The sequence below is a fragment of the Lotus japonicus genome, chromosome 1, assembly GCF_012489685.1.
Source record: "Lotus japonicus ecotype B-129 chromosome 1, LjGifu_v1.2".
Lineage (NCBI taxonomy): Eukaryota > Viridiplantae > Streptophyta > Magnoliopsida > Fabales > Fabaceae > Lotus > Lotus japonicus.
The window spans coordinates 51,140,140-51,160,362 of record NC_080041.1 but is presented as its reverse complement, the minus strand read 5'-3'; the positions used below and the strand labels follow the sequence as shown (position 1 = coordinate 51,160,362).

Here is a 20,223-nt window from a genome sequence, read left to right as displayed (position 1 = left end):
AATAATTTATTCACTACATATATCACTTTATCACCTTATTATATAATAAAATCACATATTTACTCAAATAAATATATAACCTAATAATAATTAAAATAAAATAATTAACATTCTACTAATCAGAAAATGGGGTGTTACAGCAGACAATCAATTTTTTTACTCTTTGCAGAGTCACACAACCTAGCACAGAAGACCTATTCCCCAAAGACTCCCGAAAGACTCGACAAGCTCTGATACCACAATGTAACACCCCGATTTCGGTGGCGTCACTTTAGTAACTCAAGGATAAAATAAAGCGGAAAAGCAGGTATTATTTTTTCTTTGATTTGTTTAAATAAAAAGACTTGTCGAAATGAAGACTCAACCCAATCGCGATTAACAGCGATTAATATACAATACAAGCACAGCCCTTGCTGCAACTAAAAAAATCGTCACGAGTGTCCTCAAGTGACGGAAAGTAACATCAAGTAACTAAAGGTATTGCCCAACGACAACCAAGTGCGACTCATAAATGGAGTCATAAGTTTTATAAATACAGTCCTCCGAAAAGTAAGTCAGCCCAAAACGGCTTCCAAAAAGAACTCTTACGTCCGACTACTCCATGCGATCCCGTCTACGGGGAACCACACTGAAAAGCAATCTGTCGGAAACTACCCTGTCCCAAAAGTACAAATGAAAATCAGAGCTATGACATTAACACCCAACCTTAGTAGGCTCTAAAACACCCATACTCTATACTTCCATCATCAACCCTCATCTGATCATGCATTCGATCCGGGTCCTCGTCGAAACTTCAGTAATGGTCATTACGCTCCTGGTCCTCCTCGAGTTACGAATCATCACTAATCGTCTGACGGACGCCTGGCAGCAGGCCGACCGCCCAAACACAAACATACAAACAAAGCCAAGGCGCTAGGGTCAACTCACATAATATAATAAATAGTACAAGCAACATGTGAAGAATAAGGGGGTATATATATATATATGTTGTATATATACTTATATGTTCTGTATTGCGTACCCTAAGGTATATACATGGTCTGTTATCAATGCTCCAATAAACAATTCAATATCTACTATCTCCACAGTTCAATAAGCAATATCTTGACAATTCAATAAGCAATATCTCAACAATTCAATAAGCAATATCTCAACGATTCCAAATTGGGGCGCATGTATGCATGCAATATCAATTCAAACGACGATCCCAATAAATATGCATGTCGAGTCGATCTAACCCATTGGGTTGAACATAAGGACTCGCACACGCAGCAAATGACAACGCCAAGTCGGTTCGCTCAATGGAGTCGAACATACGGACGTTGCGCGCGTCTAACGACTATCGCCGAATCGATCCAATCCATTGGATTGAATATAAGGATCCGCGCGTGTCAAAAGATTATCGCTGAATCGGTCCAATCCATCGGATTGAACTTGCGGACTCACGCGAGTTTATATGGCGATCGCTGAAACGATCCAATCCATTGGATTGAATATAAGGATTCACGCGTGCCCGAGTGACTACCGCCGAATCAATCCAATCCATCAGATTGAATATAAGGATTCACGCGTGTCAAACGATTATTGTCGAATCGGTCCAACCCGTCGGGTTGAACATAAGGATTCGCGCCCGCTATGCCGAAGATACACTCTTGGTGTTCTTCATGAAGGCCAGTATATCGACCGTCCCAACCCCGAGTATATGCATGATGCAATATGTTTAGCTAAACATCGAATCGTCCTCACACATACGTGTTTAACTACAAATTTCAATTTAAAGATACCCGAAGGTCAAAGTCGTCTTTGCGACTCGGCTGTGAAAAGCCGGAGTACATATTGCACTCAGTGACATTTCCATGGTCACTTTGGTTCATCCCCGTGACGACCATCAAATCATCTCAAGTTCAAGGCTTTACGACTATTTCCCGTTTTTCACAATCATTTCCAAGTCTTAAATTTTCCTAAAGGTCTCGTTAGTTAATCAAAGCATTTCAAGTTGAGTTAATCAAGTTATGAGGTTTATTATCGAAATCCAAGTTCCATAAGTTCTCAAGTTCCAATTTCCAACTATTCAAAGCTTCCCAAACTCCCCAAATATAATCCCTGGGAAAGTCTAAGTATTTCAAGGAGGGCTAGATCTCAGACCTCAAGTCAGGACCTGCCTAGGGTTTCCTCTCAACCCGAAAGATCAACAAAATCAACTCAAATGTCCTACGCTCCGCAATCGCGTCAACACGCACAATTCGATATCTATTCCACAATATTCAGCTCTAAAGAGCGATGCAATAATAATATGGTGCGGAAATCATAAGACAGAAACCAGTAAACGGCCGAAGCCTCTCAGAAAACGGAGACACACGTCTCATATAAGTTCACTCGGCCGAAGCCTCCAGAAAATATTTTTCCAATCTAAACGATAAACAATATCCAAGCAATATTCAATATCAAGCAATACTCAAGTCGAAGTTATCGACGCCTACAATACAAATAGCTAGTAAGTAAGTTGCCTTAACCTCGAGTTGTTCTAGTCTCGCGGTGCAGGTCTCCCTCACAAGCTTGTTCAGTCAATCCCAAGGTTTCCACAATTGAACCTTTGAGCAAACAAAGCAATAATGAATCAACACAAGTCGATACAGTCGAAACAATCCTAACTAATGTTCGACAAAGCTCAAGAAGCTTCAGAGTACAACATCTAGGCACGAATGGAAGGGCTTCCCCCGAATGGATGAGTTTTGACTCGATTCAAGTTTTGTACAAAAACACTTTATTCGCTAAAACGTGCATAACTCGAGCTACAGAACTCGGAATGACACGAAACCGGCGCCAAAATTTCGACAATTGAAAGAGCTACGCAATGGCTCAGGTCATAAAGACCCAAAAATTATTTTTGGACATGGTACCCAAGCAAATAGGTTTCGGCCACTATGGAAAATAGGGTTTTCGAACTTTTTCTTCGATCTAAATCAATTCCTAGGTATTCTTAGGCGATATCTAGGCCAGGGAAACTCTCAGAAAAATTATCGGGTCGAAAACTGTCGCAGGGGTATTTTGGTCAATATTTTTAGCTCGGAAACTCAAAATCAGAATTTCGAAAAACAAATTTGATGAGCTCGATCCTAACGACATTTATAACAACTAATCCTACTGAAGCTAAGCTCAGTCGAGAGTTTTTGATCCAAAAAGCGGAACCTCTGTCAGAAAATGGGTATTTTCAGAAAACTGGACCTCTGCGACGATTCGACAGGATTCAGTCGAAAACAACTGGATATTCATGCTCTAGAGCACGTAGGCAATAAGTTTAGACACTAAAATCAACTTATTTGGACAGTTTTATAAAAAGCTCAAAACTTTGAGCACAAAAAGACATAGAGAAAAGCGACAGAATTTACGATCAGAGGTAGGGAAAAGCATCAGTACCTCGAGGTCTACGCGTAGCAACGAACGGAACGACGATCGGTCAAGAATTGGAAAAATCACTTTTCTCCTCCTTCCTCCTTGCACCCCTCGGCCGTGTGTGTGTGTTTGTGACTTTTTTTTTTGTTTTTTTTTTTCATCTTTCATACTATATATAGGAAATGGAAAATGCGGAAAAATGAGAATTTCGCGATTCCGATTTTTCCTACTGATTCCAACGTATTTTAGACACGATAATCTTCCCGCTGAATCTTCTAATTCTTCAAAGAAATATCAGTATGATTTTTGGTTTTCGAGGCTTGTTTTTAATGTGTACCGGCTTAAAAATGCACTTTATGCACTTTATGGTTTTGACCTCGGATGCAGAAACTTCCTTCTGAAGAAAGATTTGGAACGTTGATTAGAGTGGGCACACGCGAATGAAATCTTTATTTGAAACTCCGAATGGAAAAAGTCTTCATCGTCCGTAGATTTTAGGGTTTCTGAACTATCAGGGTTTCGGTTTCGGCAAACTTCCGAGTATTGGATTTTGACGTTCGTATATTCCAGGGTTTCGTATCGAAACGCTTGTTTGGAAAGGATTAAGAGAAAGTATTATATTCCTCTAGAATATTTTTGGAATTTATTCCCATAGTGTTCCAAGGGTGGAACTTAGTTTTCTTTCCTAAGGTTCTTGTCCTAGGTTTAATGCGAATATTAGTCGTGCTATAACTTTTATCGACTTTGATACAATCCTTAGCTCTTCTTTTCCTGAACTTTCTCCTTCACAAATTTATTCCATTCAATCAACACTTGTTCAGGTTTTTCCTTCACGTTACATCAAATTAGTCGTGAAAAGGAATTTTTATTCGATTTATTCCAAACATAAAAACTTGGGTCTCACATGATGCAAGGGAAGGCACCAGAGTTTGCTGTCGGGAATGACAACATACTGCGTTTCAAGGGACGAGTATGCGTGCCCAGCGACGCAACTATGAGGAGGTTGATCTTGGATGAAGGTCACATAAGCAGGTTGAGTATTCATCCGGGAACGAACAAGATGTATCAGGACTTGAAACTTCGTTTCTGGTGGCCTGGGATGAAGAAACAAGTAGCTGAATATGTATCGACATGTCTGACGTGTCAGAAGCCGAAGGTGGAACATCAGAAGCCAGCAGGAAAATTACAGTCGTTGGATGTTCCGGAGTGGAAGTGGGATGGCATTTCTATAAATTTTGTGACGGCTTTACCACTAATGCGAAGGAGATTTGATGCAATATGGGTAGTGGTGGATCGATTGATGAAGACTGCTCATTTCGTGCCGATCAATCTAAACTACAAAGTGTAGAAACTAGCAAAGATCTACATCGTTTCTGGGGAGCTTTGAAACAAGCGTTGGGAACCAAGTTGAGATTAAGTTCCGCTTATCATCCACAAACGGATGGGCAAATCGAAAGGACTATTCAATCCTTGGAGGATTTCCTAAGAGCTTGTGTACTAGACCATAAGGGCAGCTGGGATGAGCTATTGCCGTTGATTGAGTTCACCTATAACAATAGTTTTCATGCGAGCATAAGGATGGCACCTTACGAAACTTTGTAAGGTCGGAGGTGTCGTACGCCCTTATGTTGGCATCAAGACGGTGAGAATCTGGTCATTGGACCCGAATTGGTTCAGCAAACTACAGAAAAGGTAAAGCGAATCCAGGAAAAGATGAGGATTTCGCAGAGTCGTCAGAAGAGTTATGCTGACAACAGGAGAAAAGAGCTGGAATTTCAAGCTGGAGATCATGTCTTCTTGCGGGTTACCCCGATGACTGGTGTTGGAAGGGCGATCAAGTCTAAGAAGCTTACTCCAAAATTCATTGGACCGTACCAAATAACATAACGATTTGGGCCAGTGGCATATAGGATTGCGTTGCCGCCTTTCCTATCCAATATCCATGATGTACTTCATGTGTCGCAGTTGCGGGGATGACCTGACGATGGTGATGCCACCCATCAAGATCGTCGACAGGAGCACGAAGCGCTTGAGAAACAAGGAGGTGTCCTTGGTGAAGGTCGTGTGGAATCAAGCTACGGGCGACGCGACTTGGGAATTAGAGGATAAAATGCGGGAGTCACATCCTGATTTGTTTGTGAACCCTTAAGTTTCGAGGGCGAAACTGTTTTAAGGGGGGTGGTGTAAGGCCCTGAACTCATTTTGTATTGTGCAAGTGAAAAATTGAAAAAAAAGGGGAGTTTTGACAGATTTTAGCTGTCACCTTGTGTGAATTTTTAGAGGGTTTTAACTACCTCATTTGGGAAAATATCATTCATGAGAGTTGTAGCCCTTTAAGTGAAGAAAATTCTCGAAGTCGAATCAAGTCAATCCGACCTCTGTAGCTCGAGATATTCACATTTTAGCGACGGTGGTTCTGGCTGTACAGTACCAGCGAATTAATTGATTTGTTTTCTTTTAATTCCGAGTTTGATTATGAAATTACTTAAGAGGGCTTAGGTTTTTAATTAGATTCAGGCCTGATTAAGTACTTAAATGATGGGTCAAGGGTTTGACTTGGGTCGGGCTTGGAAGAAAACAAACCCTAGCCCAAGTGAGGGAGAGAGAGACCGCGGGCTATGTAGGGTTTTGGGAGGGAGAGGGTTTCTTTTCCATTCAGTTCTGAAGCAGAAACCTTGTGCACTCCTTACGTAAAGAAAACAGAACAGAAAAGAGTGAGAGAACCCCCTCCTTGCACCCTTAACCGCCGCCGTCCCCAAGCCCGCCACCACCTTGTGCGCGCGCGAGAGAGAGAGGGAGGCCTGCGAGAGAGAGAGCTCGAGTAGGAGATGAGAAAGAGACCTGGACAGCAGCTTTTGATCACCTTTTCATCCCTTTTCTTTACCCAACTAGCAAGGTAAGGGCTGGTCCTAGGAATTGGGTAGAGTTTCTAGGGAGTTTTGCCATGTTTTGTTGTGATTATGGATTGATCTTGAGGGTTGCATGAGGGTTTGGGTTATGGGATTGCTTGCTGGACTTTTATGTTATGTGACTATGCTTTCCTATTTCCAAATTCTATCCTTGATTGAGTTATTGATACCATGTACAAATTACATGCTAGTTGCTAAAATTGAGTTGCCATGCAAAGAATACTTGTTATAACATGAAAGTTGTTTGGTGATTGAATCTGAAATTTTTGCATGAGAAATATGTTTTTTTGGGGCTGTACAAGGATGCATGAGATCAAGGGGAAGGAAGAAAAAAAATTAAAACCCTAAGGGCCAATTCTTGGATCGGCCAAACCCTAGTATTTGGGGGTTTGGTGGTTTCTTTTCTTGCCTTGGTCGCACAAGTCCTTGGTACCGCACTTGATGATTTTGCCATGACTTTATGTATGAAAGGCATGTAATATGAGGATATGATTAAGTATATGAGAGATGGATGATGCTTATGCTAATGTTTGTGAACCAAGGGTCGCTCACCTAGCCATAATCCCCTTGTGTATTTGAGACTGTTGATGTTGCCTTTGTAATATGTTTTTCAAGACTCTAGGATTGACATTAGAGCCATAAAAACCAAGAGAATGAGACATAATGAGATTTAACTCGCTTGCAAGTAAACTTAATTAAACGGACATAGGTCGGTGTAGACTATGGTCCATGAGAACGATAAGCTTGCACGCGAGGGAGATTTGTGGATTGACTGTGTTGGTCTACACGTGATAACCATGATTGAGTCATGGGATAGGGATTGACCGTGTTGGTTGAAGGTGCAAAAAACACTAGAAGGGAGGGGGGGGGGGCGTTTGAATAGAGTTTTTAAATAAAAGGATTCCCTTTTGAACTTTTTGCAAACTCAAAGATAAGAATAAGGTGCTGAAGAATATGAAGTAAACCACGCAAGTATTTTATCCTGGTTCACTTGAGATAAAAGCTCAAGTTAATCCAGTCCACCCGTGAAGGTGATTTATTCCTTCTTCTGATGAAGGCAATTCACTAAAATCAATGAGTGTTACAACTGCACTTGCAACCTGCTAAGTGACTAACAATACACTGATTTTCTCACTAGTATACTCTCAAGAAGCTGATCTACCGATCCTCTCAAGACTAGCTAAACACTGAATCAAACTTGATTCAGTCCTCTCAAGATCCGACCAAACTTGGTCTCTCAAGGAACTTACAAAGTGTTTGTAAAGGCTTTTGGGTTTACAAGAATTGCTTCTGGAAAGCTAATGGTAAACTCAGATGTTTAAGAACAGTGAAGAAATATTGCTTAGAGATCGGTTCGAATGAATTCAAGAATATCAGCAAAGTTTCTTAGCTTCTTTCTTCTATCTTCAGCCCTTATATACTCCAAGGCATATGGTGTAGCCGTTGCTAGGGTTTTGCCCGTTGAGTGACAATCTTGTAATATCAGACTGCTAGGCTGAACGAGGTAGGTGGCGGACAGGCTGAGACTGTACGATGTGTACTATGACAGCGACTTGTCCTTTCACCAGCTGACTTATGATCTGGAGTGCTTCAGATGGACGTTGGTGAAGCTTCTGATCAGAGTCAGACGGAAGCTTGGATCCTCTGACCTTGCAACTTCTGCTTCTGAACAAGTTCCTCAGAACTTCTGAACGTCAGAGCTAGAATAGCTTGGGTCTTCAGATCCAACTTCTTGCAGGTCTTCAGAACTTGAGTCTTCTATTTTCAGGATCGTTCCTTCTGGAACATCTGGTCTTCAGAACTTCTGACTCCGGTTCTTCAGTACCTCTTGAGAGCTTCTATCTTCAGAACTTCTGAAGGATTTGCCACTGTTCCGAACGAACATGATAAGCTTTAGAGCTCTCTTTTTGGTAACCCTTGGTTCTTCTTGTTCTGATGGAATCGACTTGGGTCAGAATCATAACCTGTTTGTCACAACTCATAAAGACAAACATTAGAGTACCATAATTGTTCATCCTCAAAAACCTTAATTGTAATCATCAAAATATAGAGATGCAACCACTGATCAAATCTTGATCTTACAATCTCCCCCTTTTTGATGATGACAAAACAAGTATTTTGATGAACAATTCTTAATCAATAAACTGAATACACAAGAGAGAAGAGATCAGAGTTTAAACTTATCCTTGTGTAACGGTTTATGTTGCTCCTTCTGAATCTAGGATTGCACTTGATTCTGAGCTGGAGTCTCCCCCTGACTCCCCCTGAATCTATGACTTGATGAGATGATGAAGAGTCTATATTCGGAGTCTAGTGATGTGATCGGAAGATACGCGTAGAAAGATGTATACTCATCAGAAATTGATGGTTCAGAACTCGCGTAGATCACATGAAGACATAGAGTATTGTTCAGATGTATTGGAATAAGGCGTCAGAGGCATATTAGTTCAGAAATTTGAACCAAATGTATTACTTGTTTTAGGACGCTTGGCAATATCTATGTGCTATAAGTATTTGATACTTATTCTCCTCTACTGGTTTTTTATATAATATAAGAAAAGTTAAAAGTTTATCAAAAAACCATTTTATGTACTCCCCCTTTTTGTCATAAGCAAAAAGAGTGAAAAACACAACCAATAACAACAAGGAAGTAATGCAGATAAGACGCTTGTTATTATTAATTAACGAAAATAAGTACAGAGGATAGAAAAGACTAGGAGAACAAGTCCTAGATACATAAGAAAGCATGAGACTCCTTCATAGAAAGAAGCTGAAGGTGCAAAGGACGAATGTCCTGATCAATGGAGGCTAACTGGGCAGCCAGTTCTTCCTTCAGAATCTCACTTTCATGGATAGCAGGAGTGGAGGCAACAGCTTGACCTGCTTCTTCTTGATCTACTCGCTCCCTCTTTTCATGTTCAAGGAGCATACAAATGCTCTCGAATTGAGCTTCCAGATCCTTCCGGCGAGAGGCCAGGCGAAGAAGTTCTTTCAGAACATCCTGAAGAGTTTGCAGACAGTGGATCTGAAACGAGGTCAGCCAGCAGTTCTGCAGATACTCAATTTTCCCAAGAGCTTGGGAGATTTGAGTGAGTTAAAGATCGATGCTCCAAGGAAAGGTCTGGTCAAATACCAAGGCCTTAAGTTCAGAAATCAAATCAGCTACACATTGTGATTTGAGGAGAGAAAGAAATGAATTGAGTTGTGATGGAGAAGAAGGAAGGCAATAGATTATAAAGAAGAGAAGTAACAGAAAAACTTGCATAAAACTCATCGAATCATAAATGCATGTGAGTTACTAAGAGAAGTGGACGGTGCATTAAGTAAGTGTTGCAAAATTAAACATGGTCAAACATGAAATAAGTTCACAGATAATTAAAGTGAATAAATTATGCATGAAAGATAGATGAGAGGGGTTCAAGGCTTGGATGAAGATGGGAGATTCTCGTTCAGATACTTCATCATATTCTCCATTCTGCTTGAAGATTCCTGAATCTGCCGACTTTGTTCACTCTGAATGATGCCTTGATGCTCAACCATCTGAAACAGCCTCTGCTGATCATCTTGTATCCTATCAATTCTGGCAGCCAGGAGAGCAACTTCCGGATGTGAAGCTGGTTCTGGAGCTTGAATAGGAACATCTGTAGGTGCCTGAACTTCTGCCGCAGCTTGAGTAGGTATTTCCATCTGAACTTCATCAACCTCTGCAGCCTCATGAATAATGATCTCTTCAGCACTGTCCTCTGCAACCTCTGCTGAAATCATATCAGCATCTTCTGAGGTACGTTCAGAGACAACATGATTTCTTGCAGCCATTGCCCTTCTCATGGGCTCACAAACCTTGTGTAACACCCTCTGCCTGTAACACCCCGATTTCGGTGGCGTCACTTTAGTAACCAAAAAGAAATTAAAGCGGAAAAACGTGAATATTTTTGTTTTCGATAATAGAACCAAAGACTGGAAGAAATAGAAACTCTACAACAAAGGATATCCGAACTAATATACGATAAATACAGCCCCCGCTGTAGTACCAAACCAAAAGAAAGGTCAAGTGTTCGCAACACTATCCCTCAAAAATGAGAATGAGTTAGCCCAAACGGCCTAAAACAAGACCTCCTAAGTCCAACCAACTCTCTGTGATTCCCGTAAAGAAACCACACAAAAAGCTATAGGTGGGAAACTACCCTGTTCCCAAAAGAAAACATAACGGTCAGAGCTAAGACTCTACTCCTACACTAATCCCATCTCGAGGAGCTCACGCCAGCACTAAAACCTACATACTAGCGTGATCGTCGTCCGAATCTGAATCCAGAACGACCAAGTCTATGTACACCATCCGTCCTCCTCTCGCTACCGCGATGCGCTCCTATCCCGGCATCTCGAACCTAGTTCCCCCCGAAGGGTGAACCATCGTGAATCAGTCCGCCATAGACATCTGACAAAGGGCGTTTGTCCGCCAAAGCACACACAGAAGACGCGAGGGTCAACTCCAAAGAATTATGTAAATAATAAATCCAATAGATACAGATATAGATAGCTTACTTAGGCTTATAAGTTAGGGATAGCATCCTAGGGTTGTATATTTCACAATGAATATAAAGGACAGTAATAACACTTAACATGCATCAGATAAGATTAACAATTATCAATCACACTCAGCAACTAAGTCAGTATGCATGTTGCATGAAATGCAATGCTGGTTAACAAATGCATTCCGGAACGGATGGGCACTAACGAGTCAATCCTAGCACCAGCAACGGTGGGACCATTTCCGCTCACGTGTCTCTTACACCATACAAAGTGTAGTCAGATCAGCAGTGAACCCGAAGGTCTGCCATTTCCGTCTGCTACTAAGAATCACCGTAGTGTTCTTTTATGGAAATCCGGGTCTTATGACCATTTTGGAATCCACCGAGGTCCGGTATCACGCCGTGTATTAACCTCAAAATGTGTGCATGAATGCAAAGTGATTAGTCAAACAACGTCTCCGACCTCACTCGACACGTCGCCACGTGTTCTAACTAACTTATTTGTCTCTAAAAAGAATACCCTAAGGTAAAAGTCGATTCTGCGACAAAATACAATTAATCATAAAAAGAGTGCAAACACTCACGATAACTCTTCGAGTCATCAATGCTCTCACGAAGTCTCACGCTTCAGTGGAGTCTTATACAATCACGAAGTCTCACGCTTCAGTGAAGTTTTATGCTTTCACAAGGTCTCACGCCTCAATGAATTTACACACTTGCACGAAGTCTTACGCTTCAATGAAGTTTCATGCTATTCACGAGGTCTCACGCCTCAGTGAAGATCCATGCTTTTCACGAGGTCTCACGCCTCAGTGAAGATTCTCGCTTTCACAAGGTCTCGCGCCTCAGTGAAGCTTCTTGGCTCATCCCTTGGATGGCTAAACAAACTGCTCAAAGAGTGAAGGAGTATCAACATACTCAGAAACTTATTAGTTTTCTCAACTCTTGGACTCGACGACACTTCTCATTTTCAGAACTTAATGTTCAAGCCCTAAACTTTCGTCTGAGTCTTTTATCATTATATTAAGGGTTTTGAGGTTGTTTAATACATTATGGAGGTTCATTATGAAATTGTTTAAGTTTCGTCTCTAATCCTATTAGTTTCCAAGATCCTATAATTCCAATGATTCCCTGGAGAAGGTCTCAAAACAAAAGGTCCATCATCACCCAAGTAATGGCCCGAGAAGTTCCCAGGTAAGCTGGCCGGGCACAATGCCTCATTAAAAGCCCTTCTTGCCTTAGACAGAACAACCCAAGTTCTTACGTGAATTCAAATGGGGTTTTTCCAATATCATTTTCAAAATCAATTTTCCTTTGAGAAGGTCTCGATCCACTAAAACAATAATAGGGTACGAACCTCGGTCCGTCCCATCAACTTCCCCAAAATCTCAAAATAAAATCGGCATGACATGCCCGTTATCCTCACTCTGAAGCATAACAGATATAGGTGTAATGGCATAGTTAAATTAGCACAGTCCAACAATCATAGCACATATATTAACACATCCTAGATTAACCATGTAGCACTTAGCATATAGAGCAGATATCACACATCCTAAATTAACCATTTAGCACATAGCATATGATTCAAACTCAAGAAACAGTCAGTAGATGAATAATCTACATTGTCAGCCGAAGCCTCAGAAAACATTTCTCAGTCAAACACAAATAAGTGCATAAACAATAAATCAAGTCGAATTCGTCGACACCTAAAGCATTATTTAGTATTCAGTGAGTAGCCCTCACCTTAGCCAATTTCCAGAGTTCTCTTCAAACGCTCCTTCACAATCAGCTCCTTGTTCTTCAGGAAATTCCTCAAAATAACCTTTAGAGTAAAAACCACAGAATTCCCTCAGAATCTAACCGAAACTCAGCAATCAATACTCACTAAGGTTACACGAAGTAGCATATACTCCGAGGTACGATAATCTAGTGCGAAAGGACAAGTTTTTGAAAAAGAAATTTTCTTCCATCTCCTAGGGTAGCTCTCGGCCACACATGGTAATTGTGTGTGTCGATTTTTCTTCGATCAAACTTGGTTCCTAGGTTATCATTAGTCGTAACTAAGGTTAATCTAAACTCGGAAAAATTATCGGATCGAAAACTGTCGCAGGGGTATTTTGGTCATTATTTTCAGCTCAGAATTTCAAAATCAGAGTTTCGAAAAACAAATTAGATGGGGTTGATACTAACGACGATTATGACGACTAATCCTACTAACGCTAAGCTCAGTCGAGGGTTTTAAGCCCAAAGGTTGGAACTTTAGCCAAAAATGGGTATTATGAGCAGAATTGAAACTCGGCAGCAATTCGGCGAGAATCAGCAAAATGTAATCCGTAAACATGCTAAGGGGCACGCAGGGAATAAATTTAGATAAAAAGATGAAGTTATCTAGATAGTTTTGCAAAAACCTCAAAACTAAGAGTACAGAAAAGTATAGAGAAAAGCGGCAGAATTTACGATCAGAAGTAAGGAAAAGCGTCAGTACCTTGAGGCCTACGCGTAGCAACGAACTGTGGGACGATCAGACAAGAATCGACGAAAAGCTCTCCTCCTCCTTCTTCTCTCCAAGCCGCGGGTTGTGTGTGTGTGTTTGTGAGGTTTTTGTTTCAAGCTTCACATATTTATAGGGAATGAAATGGAAGATATTTATCAAAGATCGGATAAGTATGAATAGATATTTATCAAGATTGGATAAGTATGAACAGATATTTATTAAAGATTGGATAAGGTTGAATAGATATTTATCAGAGATTGGATAAGAATGAATAGATATTTTGTAAACCGGTACAGTTTTGTTTAGATATCGGAGGATTTAACTCATAGAGTTAAGATAAAAATATAAAAGCGATCCCGATTTCTTCCTACTTATTCCAACGTATTTTAGACACGATATTCACCCTGCTGAATCTTCTAATTCTTCAAAGAAATATCAGTATGATTTTTGGTTTTCGAGGCTTGCTATATAGAGGATGGAAAAACGCGGGAAAATGAAAGTTTCGCGATTCCGATTTTTCCGGCTTCCTTCTCCGTGTATTCTAAGATAGGTTTTGGCGACATAAATCCAAAACTCAAAAGAGGTTTCCTGGTATTTTAGGTGACTAATGCAAAGTCGGTGTAAAACTATTTTACCCGATAAGTTACTTTTTGCATTGAATGTCGGAATAGAAAACTTCCTTCTGAAGAAAGATTGAAATCATCAAGAGAAATGGGTGTACGCGTGTGGAATCTTCATTTGAAGCTCTGAATAGAAAAAGTCTTCATTGTCGGTTGATTCTAGGGTTTTGAAATACCAGGGTTTCAGTTTCGGCAAACTTCCGATGATTGGAATCGGACGTTCGTAGATCCTATAGTTTCGCCTTGAAACGATGGTCATATAAGGATTAAGAGAAATTCTAACATTTCTCTGAAGATTTTTGGAATTAGTTTCCATCGTGTCTTTAAGTGGAAATCAGCTAATTCTAGCGCTCTTGCCCTAAGTTTAAGTGTATATCGATCGTGCTATAACTTTTATCGACTTCGATACGATTCTTAGACTGTTCCTGAACTTTCTCCTTCATAAATTTATTCCTTCCGATAAACTCTTGTTCAGGTTTTTCCTTCACAATACTTCAAGCCTAATCGTAAATGGAGATCTCTTCCACTTATTTTAAGCTTAAAAACTTGGGTCTTACATTACTACCCTCCAAAAAGAAAGTTTCGTCCTCGAAACTTAGGGTTCAGTAAAAGCTCTGGATATTATTCCTTGATCTTCTCCTCTAAGTCCCATATAGCACCGTCCGTGTCTTCGTTCCAAATAACTTTTAATAAAGCACTCTGCTTTCCCCTCGATTGTTTCACTCTTCTAGTCCCAATGTTGACCGACGGCGTCTCAACAAACATATCATCTTTCAGCTCTATGCTGTCCGGCTCGACCACTTGCTTCTTTGCTTTTGTTCGTCCAAAAGACAATGATAGTGAGACAACCAATCCATTCCTAGGATAACATCTAGGTTCTGTTAAGTCAATCAAACAGTTAGTACTCATCATAAGATAGCATCTAACATGCTATACAATATGATTAAGCAATAACTTCAATCAATTCTAAGCGAAAAATCGCTTGGCAGACAATCAATTTTTAGTCTTTGCAGAGTCACACAACCTAGCACAGAAGACCTATTCCCCAAAGACTCCCGAAAGACTCGACAAGCTCTGATACCACAATGTCGACACCTAAAGCATTATCTAGTATTCAGTGAGTAGCCCTCACCTTAGCCAATTTCCAGAGTTCTCTTCAAACGCTCCTTCACAATCAGCTCCTTGTTCTTCAGGAAATTCCTCAAAATAACCTTTAGAGTAAAAACCACAGAATTCCCTCAGAATCTAACCGAAACTCAGCAATCAATACTCACTAAGGTTACACGAAGTAGCATATACTCCGAGGTACGATAATCTAGCGCGAAAGGACAAGTTTTTGAAAAAGAAATTTTCTTCCTCCTCCTAGGGTAGCTCTCGGCCACACATGGTAATTCTGTGTGTCGATTTTTCTTCGATCAAACTTGGTTCCTAGGTTATCATTAATCGTAACTAAGGTTAATCTAAACTCGGAAAAATTATCGGATCGAAAACTGTCGCAGGGGTATTTTGGTCATTATTTTCAGCTCAGAATTTCAAAATCAGAGTTTCGAAAAACAAATTAGATGGGGTTGATACTAACGACGATTATGACGACTAATCTTACTAACGCTAAGCTCAGTCGAGGGTTTTAAGCCCAAAGGTTGGAACTTTAGCCAAAAATGGGTATTATGAGCAGAATTGAAACTCGGCAGCAATTCGGCAAGAATCAGCAAAATGTAATCCGCTAAACATGCTCAGGGGCACGCAGGGAATAAATTTAGATAAAAAGATGAAGTTATCTAGATAGTTTTGCAAAAACCTCAAAACTAAGAGTACAAAAAAGTATAGAGAAAAGCGGCAGAATTTACGATCAGAAGTAAGGAAAAGCGTCAGTACCTTGAGGCCTACGCGTAGCAACGAACTGTGGGACGATCAGACAAGAATCGACGAAAAGCTCTCCTCCTCCTTCTTCTCTCCAAGCCGCGGGTTGTGTGTGTGTGTTTGTGAGGTTTTTGTTTCAAGCTTCACATATTTATAGGGAATGAAATGGAAGATATTTATCAAAGATCGGATAAGTATGAATAGATATTTATCAAGATTGGATAAGTATGAACAGATATTTATTAAAGATTGGATAAGGTTGAATAGATATTTATCAGAGATTGGATAAGAATGAATAGATATTTTGTAAACCGGTACAGTTTTGTTTAGATATCGGAGGATTTAACTCATAGAGTTAAGATAAAAATATAAAAGCGATCCCGATTTCTTCCTACTGATTCCAACGTATTTTAGACACGATATTCACCCTGCTGAATCTTCTAATTCTTCAAAGAAATATCAGTATGATTTTTGGTTTTCGAGGCTTGCTATATAGAGGATGGAAAAACGCGGGAAAATGAAAGTTTCGCGATTCCGATTTTTCCGGCTTCCTTCTCCGTGTATTCTAAGATAGGTTTTGGCGACATAAATCCAAAACTCAAAAGAGGTTTCCTGGTATTTTAGGTGACTAATGCAAAGTCGGTGTAAAACTATTTTACCCGATAAGTTACTTTTTGCATTGAATGTCGGAATAGAAAACTTCCTTCTGAAGAAAGATTGAAATCATCAAGAGAAATGGGTGTACGCGTGTGGAATCTTCATTTGAAGCTCTGAATAGAAAAAGTATTCATTGTCGGTTGATTCTAGGGTTTTGAAATACCAGGGTTTTAGTTTCGGCAAACTTCCGATGATTGGAATCGGACGTTCGTAGATCCTATAGTTTCGCATCGAAACGATGGTCATATAAGGATTAAGAGAAATTCTAACATTTCTCTGAAGATTTTTGGAATTAGTTTCCATCGTGTCTTTAAGTGGAAATCAGCTAATTCTAGCGCTCTTGCCCTAAGTTTAAGTGTATATCGATCGTGCTATAACTTTTATCGACTTCGATACGATTCTTAGACTGTTCCTGAACTTTCTCCTTCATAAATTTATTCCTTCCGATAAACTCTTGTTCAGGTTTTTCCTTCACGATACTTCAAGCCTAATCGTAAATGGAGATCTCTTCCACTTATTTTAAGCTTAAAAACTTGGGTCTTACACTGCCTCTGCTCATAAGCTCTCTCTGAGGCATCATGAACTCTCAGACGCTTCTCCCTGCTAAGCTACTTCTCAATCTCAGAAGCTCTACTTTCTGACCATCGTCCGAAGGCAGACCACATACCATCAACCAGAGAGGCATCAAATTGATTGTCAGTTACCTGATACAGCCATTGCAGTCTTCTGGTTGCTTCATCAGAGAACTCCTGAATGAGCTGAATAAGATTCTTTGGCCGGAAGGAGGGTGTCAGATCCATGATTGGCTGAGGAATGTTGGTTGCATTAGAACTTGATGCATTAGAACTTTCAGTTCTCATTTGCCCTGAAGGCATTGATTCATTCACATGAGCTTTTCCTTGTCCAGAATGATCTGAGTCATCCATGCGTTCAATCTCAGGAATGGTCTCTTGTCTTTGCCTAGATGTAGCATTCTTCTCAGGTGAGGTGAAACTCAGATCTCTTGAGTTTACTGTGGAGTAGTGAGACAAGGACACATAGGAGGACTCAGCAACAACATCTAGGAGCACATCTTCAAAGTAGGAGGCTACCTGCTGGATAGGTTGCACATTGAAAGGAGGTTCTAGAATCTGAACATCCTCATCTTCATCGTCTTTCTCAGCAGGAATCTCTCCAGATTCAGTTATCAGAAGGATTCTTGAGGTGGATGGAGGTTTGGGTGTGAATTGTTGAACCAAGTCCCTCAAGGTGGCCTCACTCTGAGCGATACCCTTGATGAATGAATTGAAAAGAGGTACAGACTCAGTGGTGGTGGATGTGGAGGAGGTTTGAATTGGGATGGATGGAATGGAAGTGGTAGCAGTTAGGGTGTTGAAGTGAGGAGCTTGTGTTTCTGCTTGAGATAAGGTTTGTGTGTGAGGTTCTGTTTGAGGTGGAACTGTTTGGGTTGAGGTTGGCAGGAATGTAGATATAGGTACAGGTTGTTCAGGAATAACTACTAAAGCAGAATCTAAATTAATGCTTTTAGTAAGTTCCTTACTTGAATCTCTGAGTATGGTAGATCTGGTGAGTTTAGCAGTCCTTGCAGGATCTGAAGCTATCTTTGATCTCCTTTCTCTTTGTACCTCTGCAACATTCTCAGATGCTTGCTTTGGTTCTGACTCCTTCTTCTGAAGTGGAACCTTCAGAGGCAGTTTCATCCTCTTGTCTATGGGCTCTACATCAGAATCGGTGGATTCTTCAGCTTCTGCAGATTCCCTTATGACTTGGAGCACATTCCCAATAATCTCACATTCATCCTGCTTAACTTCTTCCTCAACTTGGATTGCTTGAATTCTTTGCCTCTTGGCCAGAGGAACATCATCATCTTCAGTTTCCTCATCAGAAGATTCTTCCATGACAGCCTTCCTCTTGAAATCATTTCTAGGTGAAACTTCTTCTTCTTGAGTTCCAATGGAAGAAGCCATAGAGCTTTCAGAGCTATCAGACTGAGATTCCTGAGGTGACTCCACTGGAGTTCTTTCAGGAGAGGGTTCTAGAATTGGTTCCCTGATGACTACAGATTTTGATGCTGGTTTCATCTTCTTGGTTTCCTCTATCAAAATGCCTTTGCCTTTGGGATCTGAAGGCTTGCTGCTGATTGTTCTCTTGGACCTCCTTGTTGGTACTTCAGGAGGACTATCAGGAAGACTCTTGATGAATTCCTCGAGAGTGATTGGATCTCTTTTACTTCTGAGCATTCTCACATATTCCAGAATGCTGGCTGGATTATCCTTCTTAGACCAGAGAGGGTAGTCATCAATAGGTTGGTTCTTGTGACGAACCTCTTCAGTTGATTCTTCAACAGGTTCAACTTGAACTTTGTCAATGATCTGCATTCTCTTCAACTTAGTCCCATTGAGAGCTTCTCCAATGGACATAGCCAGATCCTCATGAAGTCCGAGGTCAGACAAAGTCTTGACCAGTTTATTCTGGGTGAAGATATCTGAGAGCAGCCTGCCATAAGGAATGTAGGAGATAGACCTCTTAGTCTCAATTACAGTAGTTCTTGACTTCTCAACACATTCCTTCAGATAGTTGAAGAGTAGAAATGGAAGACATACAGGCTCACCCTTAGAAATATAGTACATGATTACCTTTTGAGTTGCATTAAGGTAATCAGTTCCTCCCGTTCTTGGGTGAATGCAATAGATGAAAATCTTCTGCCAGATCTTCACTGTTGGCTTCAATTCCTTTATGCTATACTTTGTCTTCTCCAAAGACCAGTTGTCATAAATGGCCTTATTTACTAATTTCCTCATGCCAGGAACATTAGCATCCACATTTTTGATTCTCTTGCCCTGTTGAAATTCCATTCCCAGCAATTTTGCAATGGATTCCTCAGAAATAACAATCTTCCTATCCAATACATGAGAAACGACATAGTAGTCGTTGCAAACAGCATTCTTCCAGAATTCCACAACTAACTTGTAATAGATAGGACCACAGAGCCTATTGAAATAACCAGACCAACCTTGCAAATCTACTTGATCCCTGGTGAACATAGTGTGTGTTTCTGTAACACCCCGATTTCGGTGGCGTCACTTTAGTAACCAAAATAAACTTAATGCGGAAAAACGTGAATATTTTTTTTAATATAATACCTAAGACAAGACTGAATTAAATAAAACCCAAATGCAAAAAGTAATAAAACTAATATACAATATATAAACAGCCCCCGCTGTAAGTAGCAACCTCGTCACGAGTAAACCTCCAGTGACGGGTAATAGAAGAGTAGCGCCCGTAGGCAATATGTACAAACCGAATGAAAGGGTGAAGTGCCCGCAACACCATCCCTCAAAACTGAGAATAAGTTTGCCCATCGGCCTGAAACAAGACCTCCTAAGTCCAACCAACTCTCTGTGATTCCCGTAAGGTAACCACACAAAAGCTATCGGCGGGAAACTACCCTGTTCCCAAAGAAAACAAATGATGTTCAGAGCTAAGACTCTACTCCTACACTAATCCCATCCCGAGGAGCTCACACTAACACTCAGTCCTACGTGCTAGCATGATCGTCGTCTGAACCAGAATCCAGAACGACCTAGTCTATGTACACCATCCGTCCTCCTCTCGCTACCGCAATGCGCTCCTGTTCCAGCATCTCAACTCTAGTTCCCCCCGAAGGGTGAACCATCATGATCTAGTCCGCCATGGACATCTGACAAAGGGCGTTTGTCCGCCAAAGCACACACAGAAGACGCGAGGGTCAACTCCAA

At 40.7% G+C, this 20,223-nt stretch overlaps 1 protein-coding gene across 1 annotated transcript; it reads right to left on the bottom strand.

Moving 5' to 3' along the window:
• Window positions 1-9,719: 9,719 nt before the first annotated feature.
• LOC130737740 (uncharacterized) lies at window positions 9,720-19,509 on the bottom strand. Its single transcript, XM_057589589.1, has 3 exons — window positions 19,183-19,509; window positions 17,213-19,077; window positions 9,720-10,161 (listed from the first exon to the last, which is right to left on the bottom strand). Exons 1-3 carry the CDS (start codon window positions 19,507-19,509, stop codon window positions 9,720-9,722), a joined length of 2,634 nt encoding a protein of 877 aa, XP_057445572.1.
• Window positions 19,510-20,223: the final 714 nt, after the last annotated feature.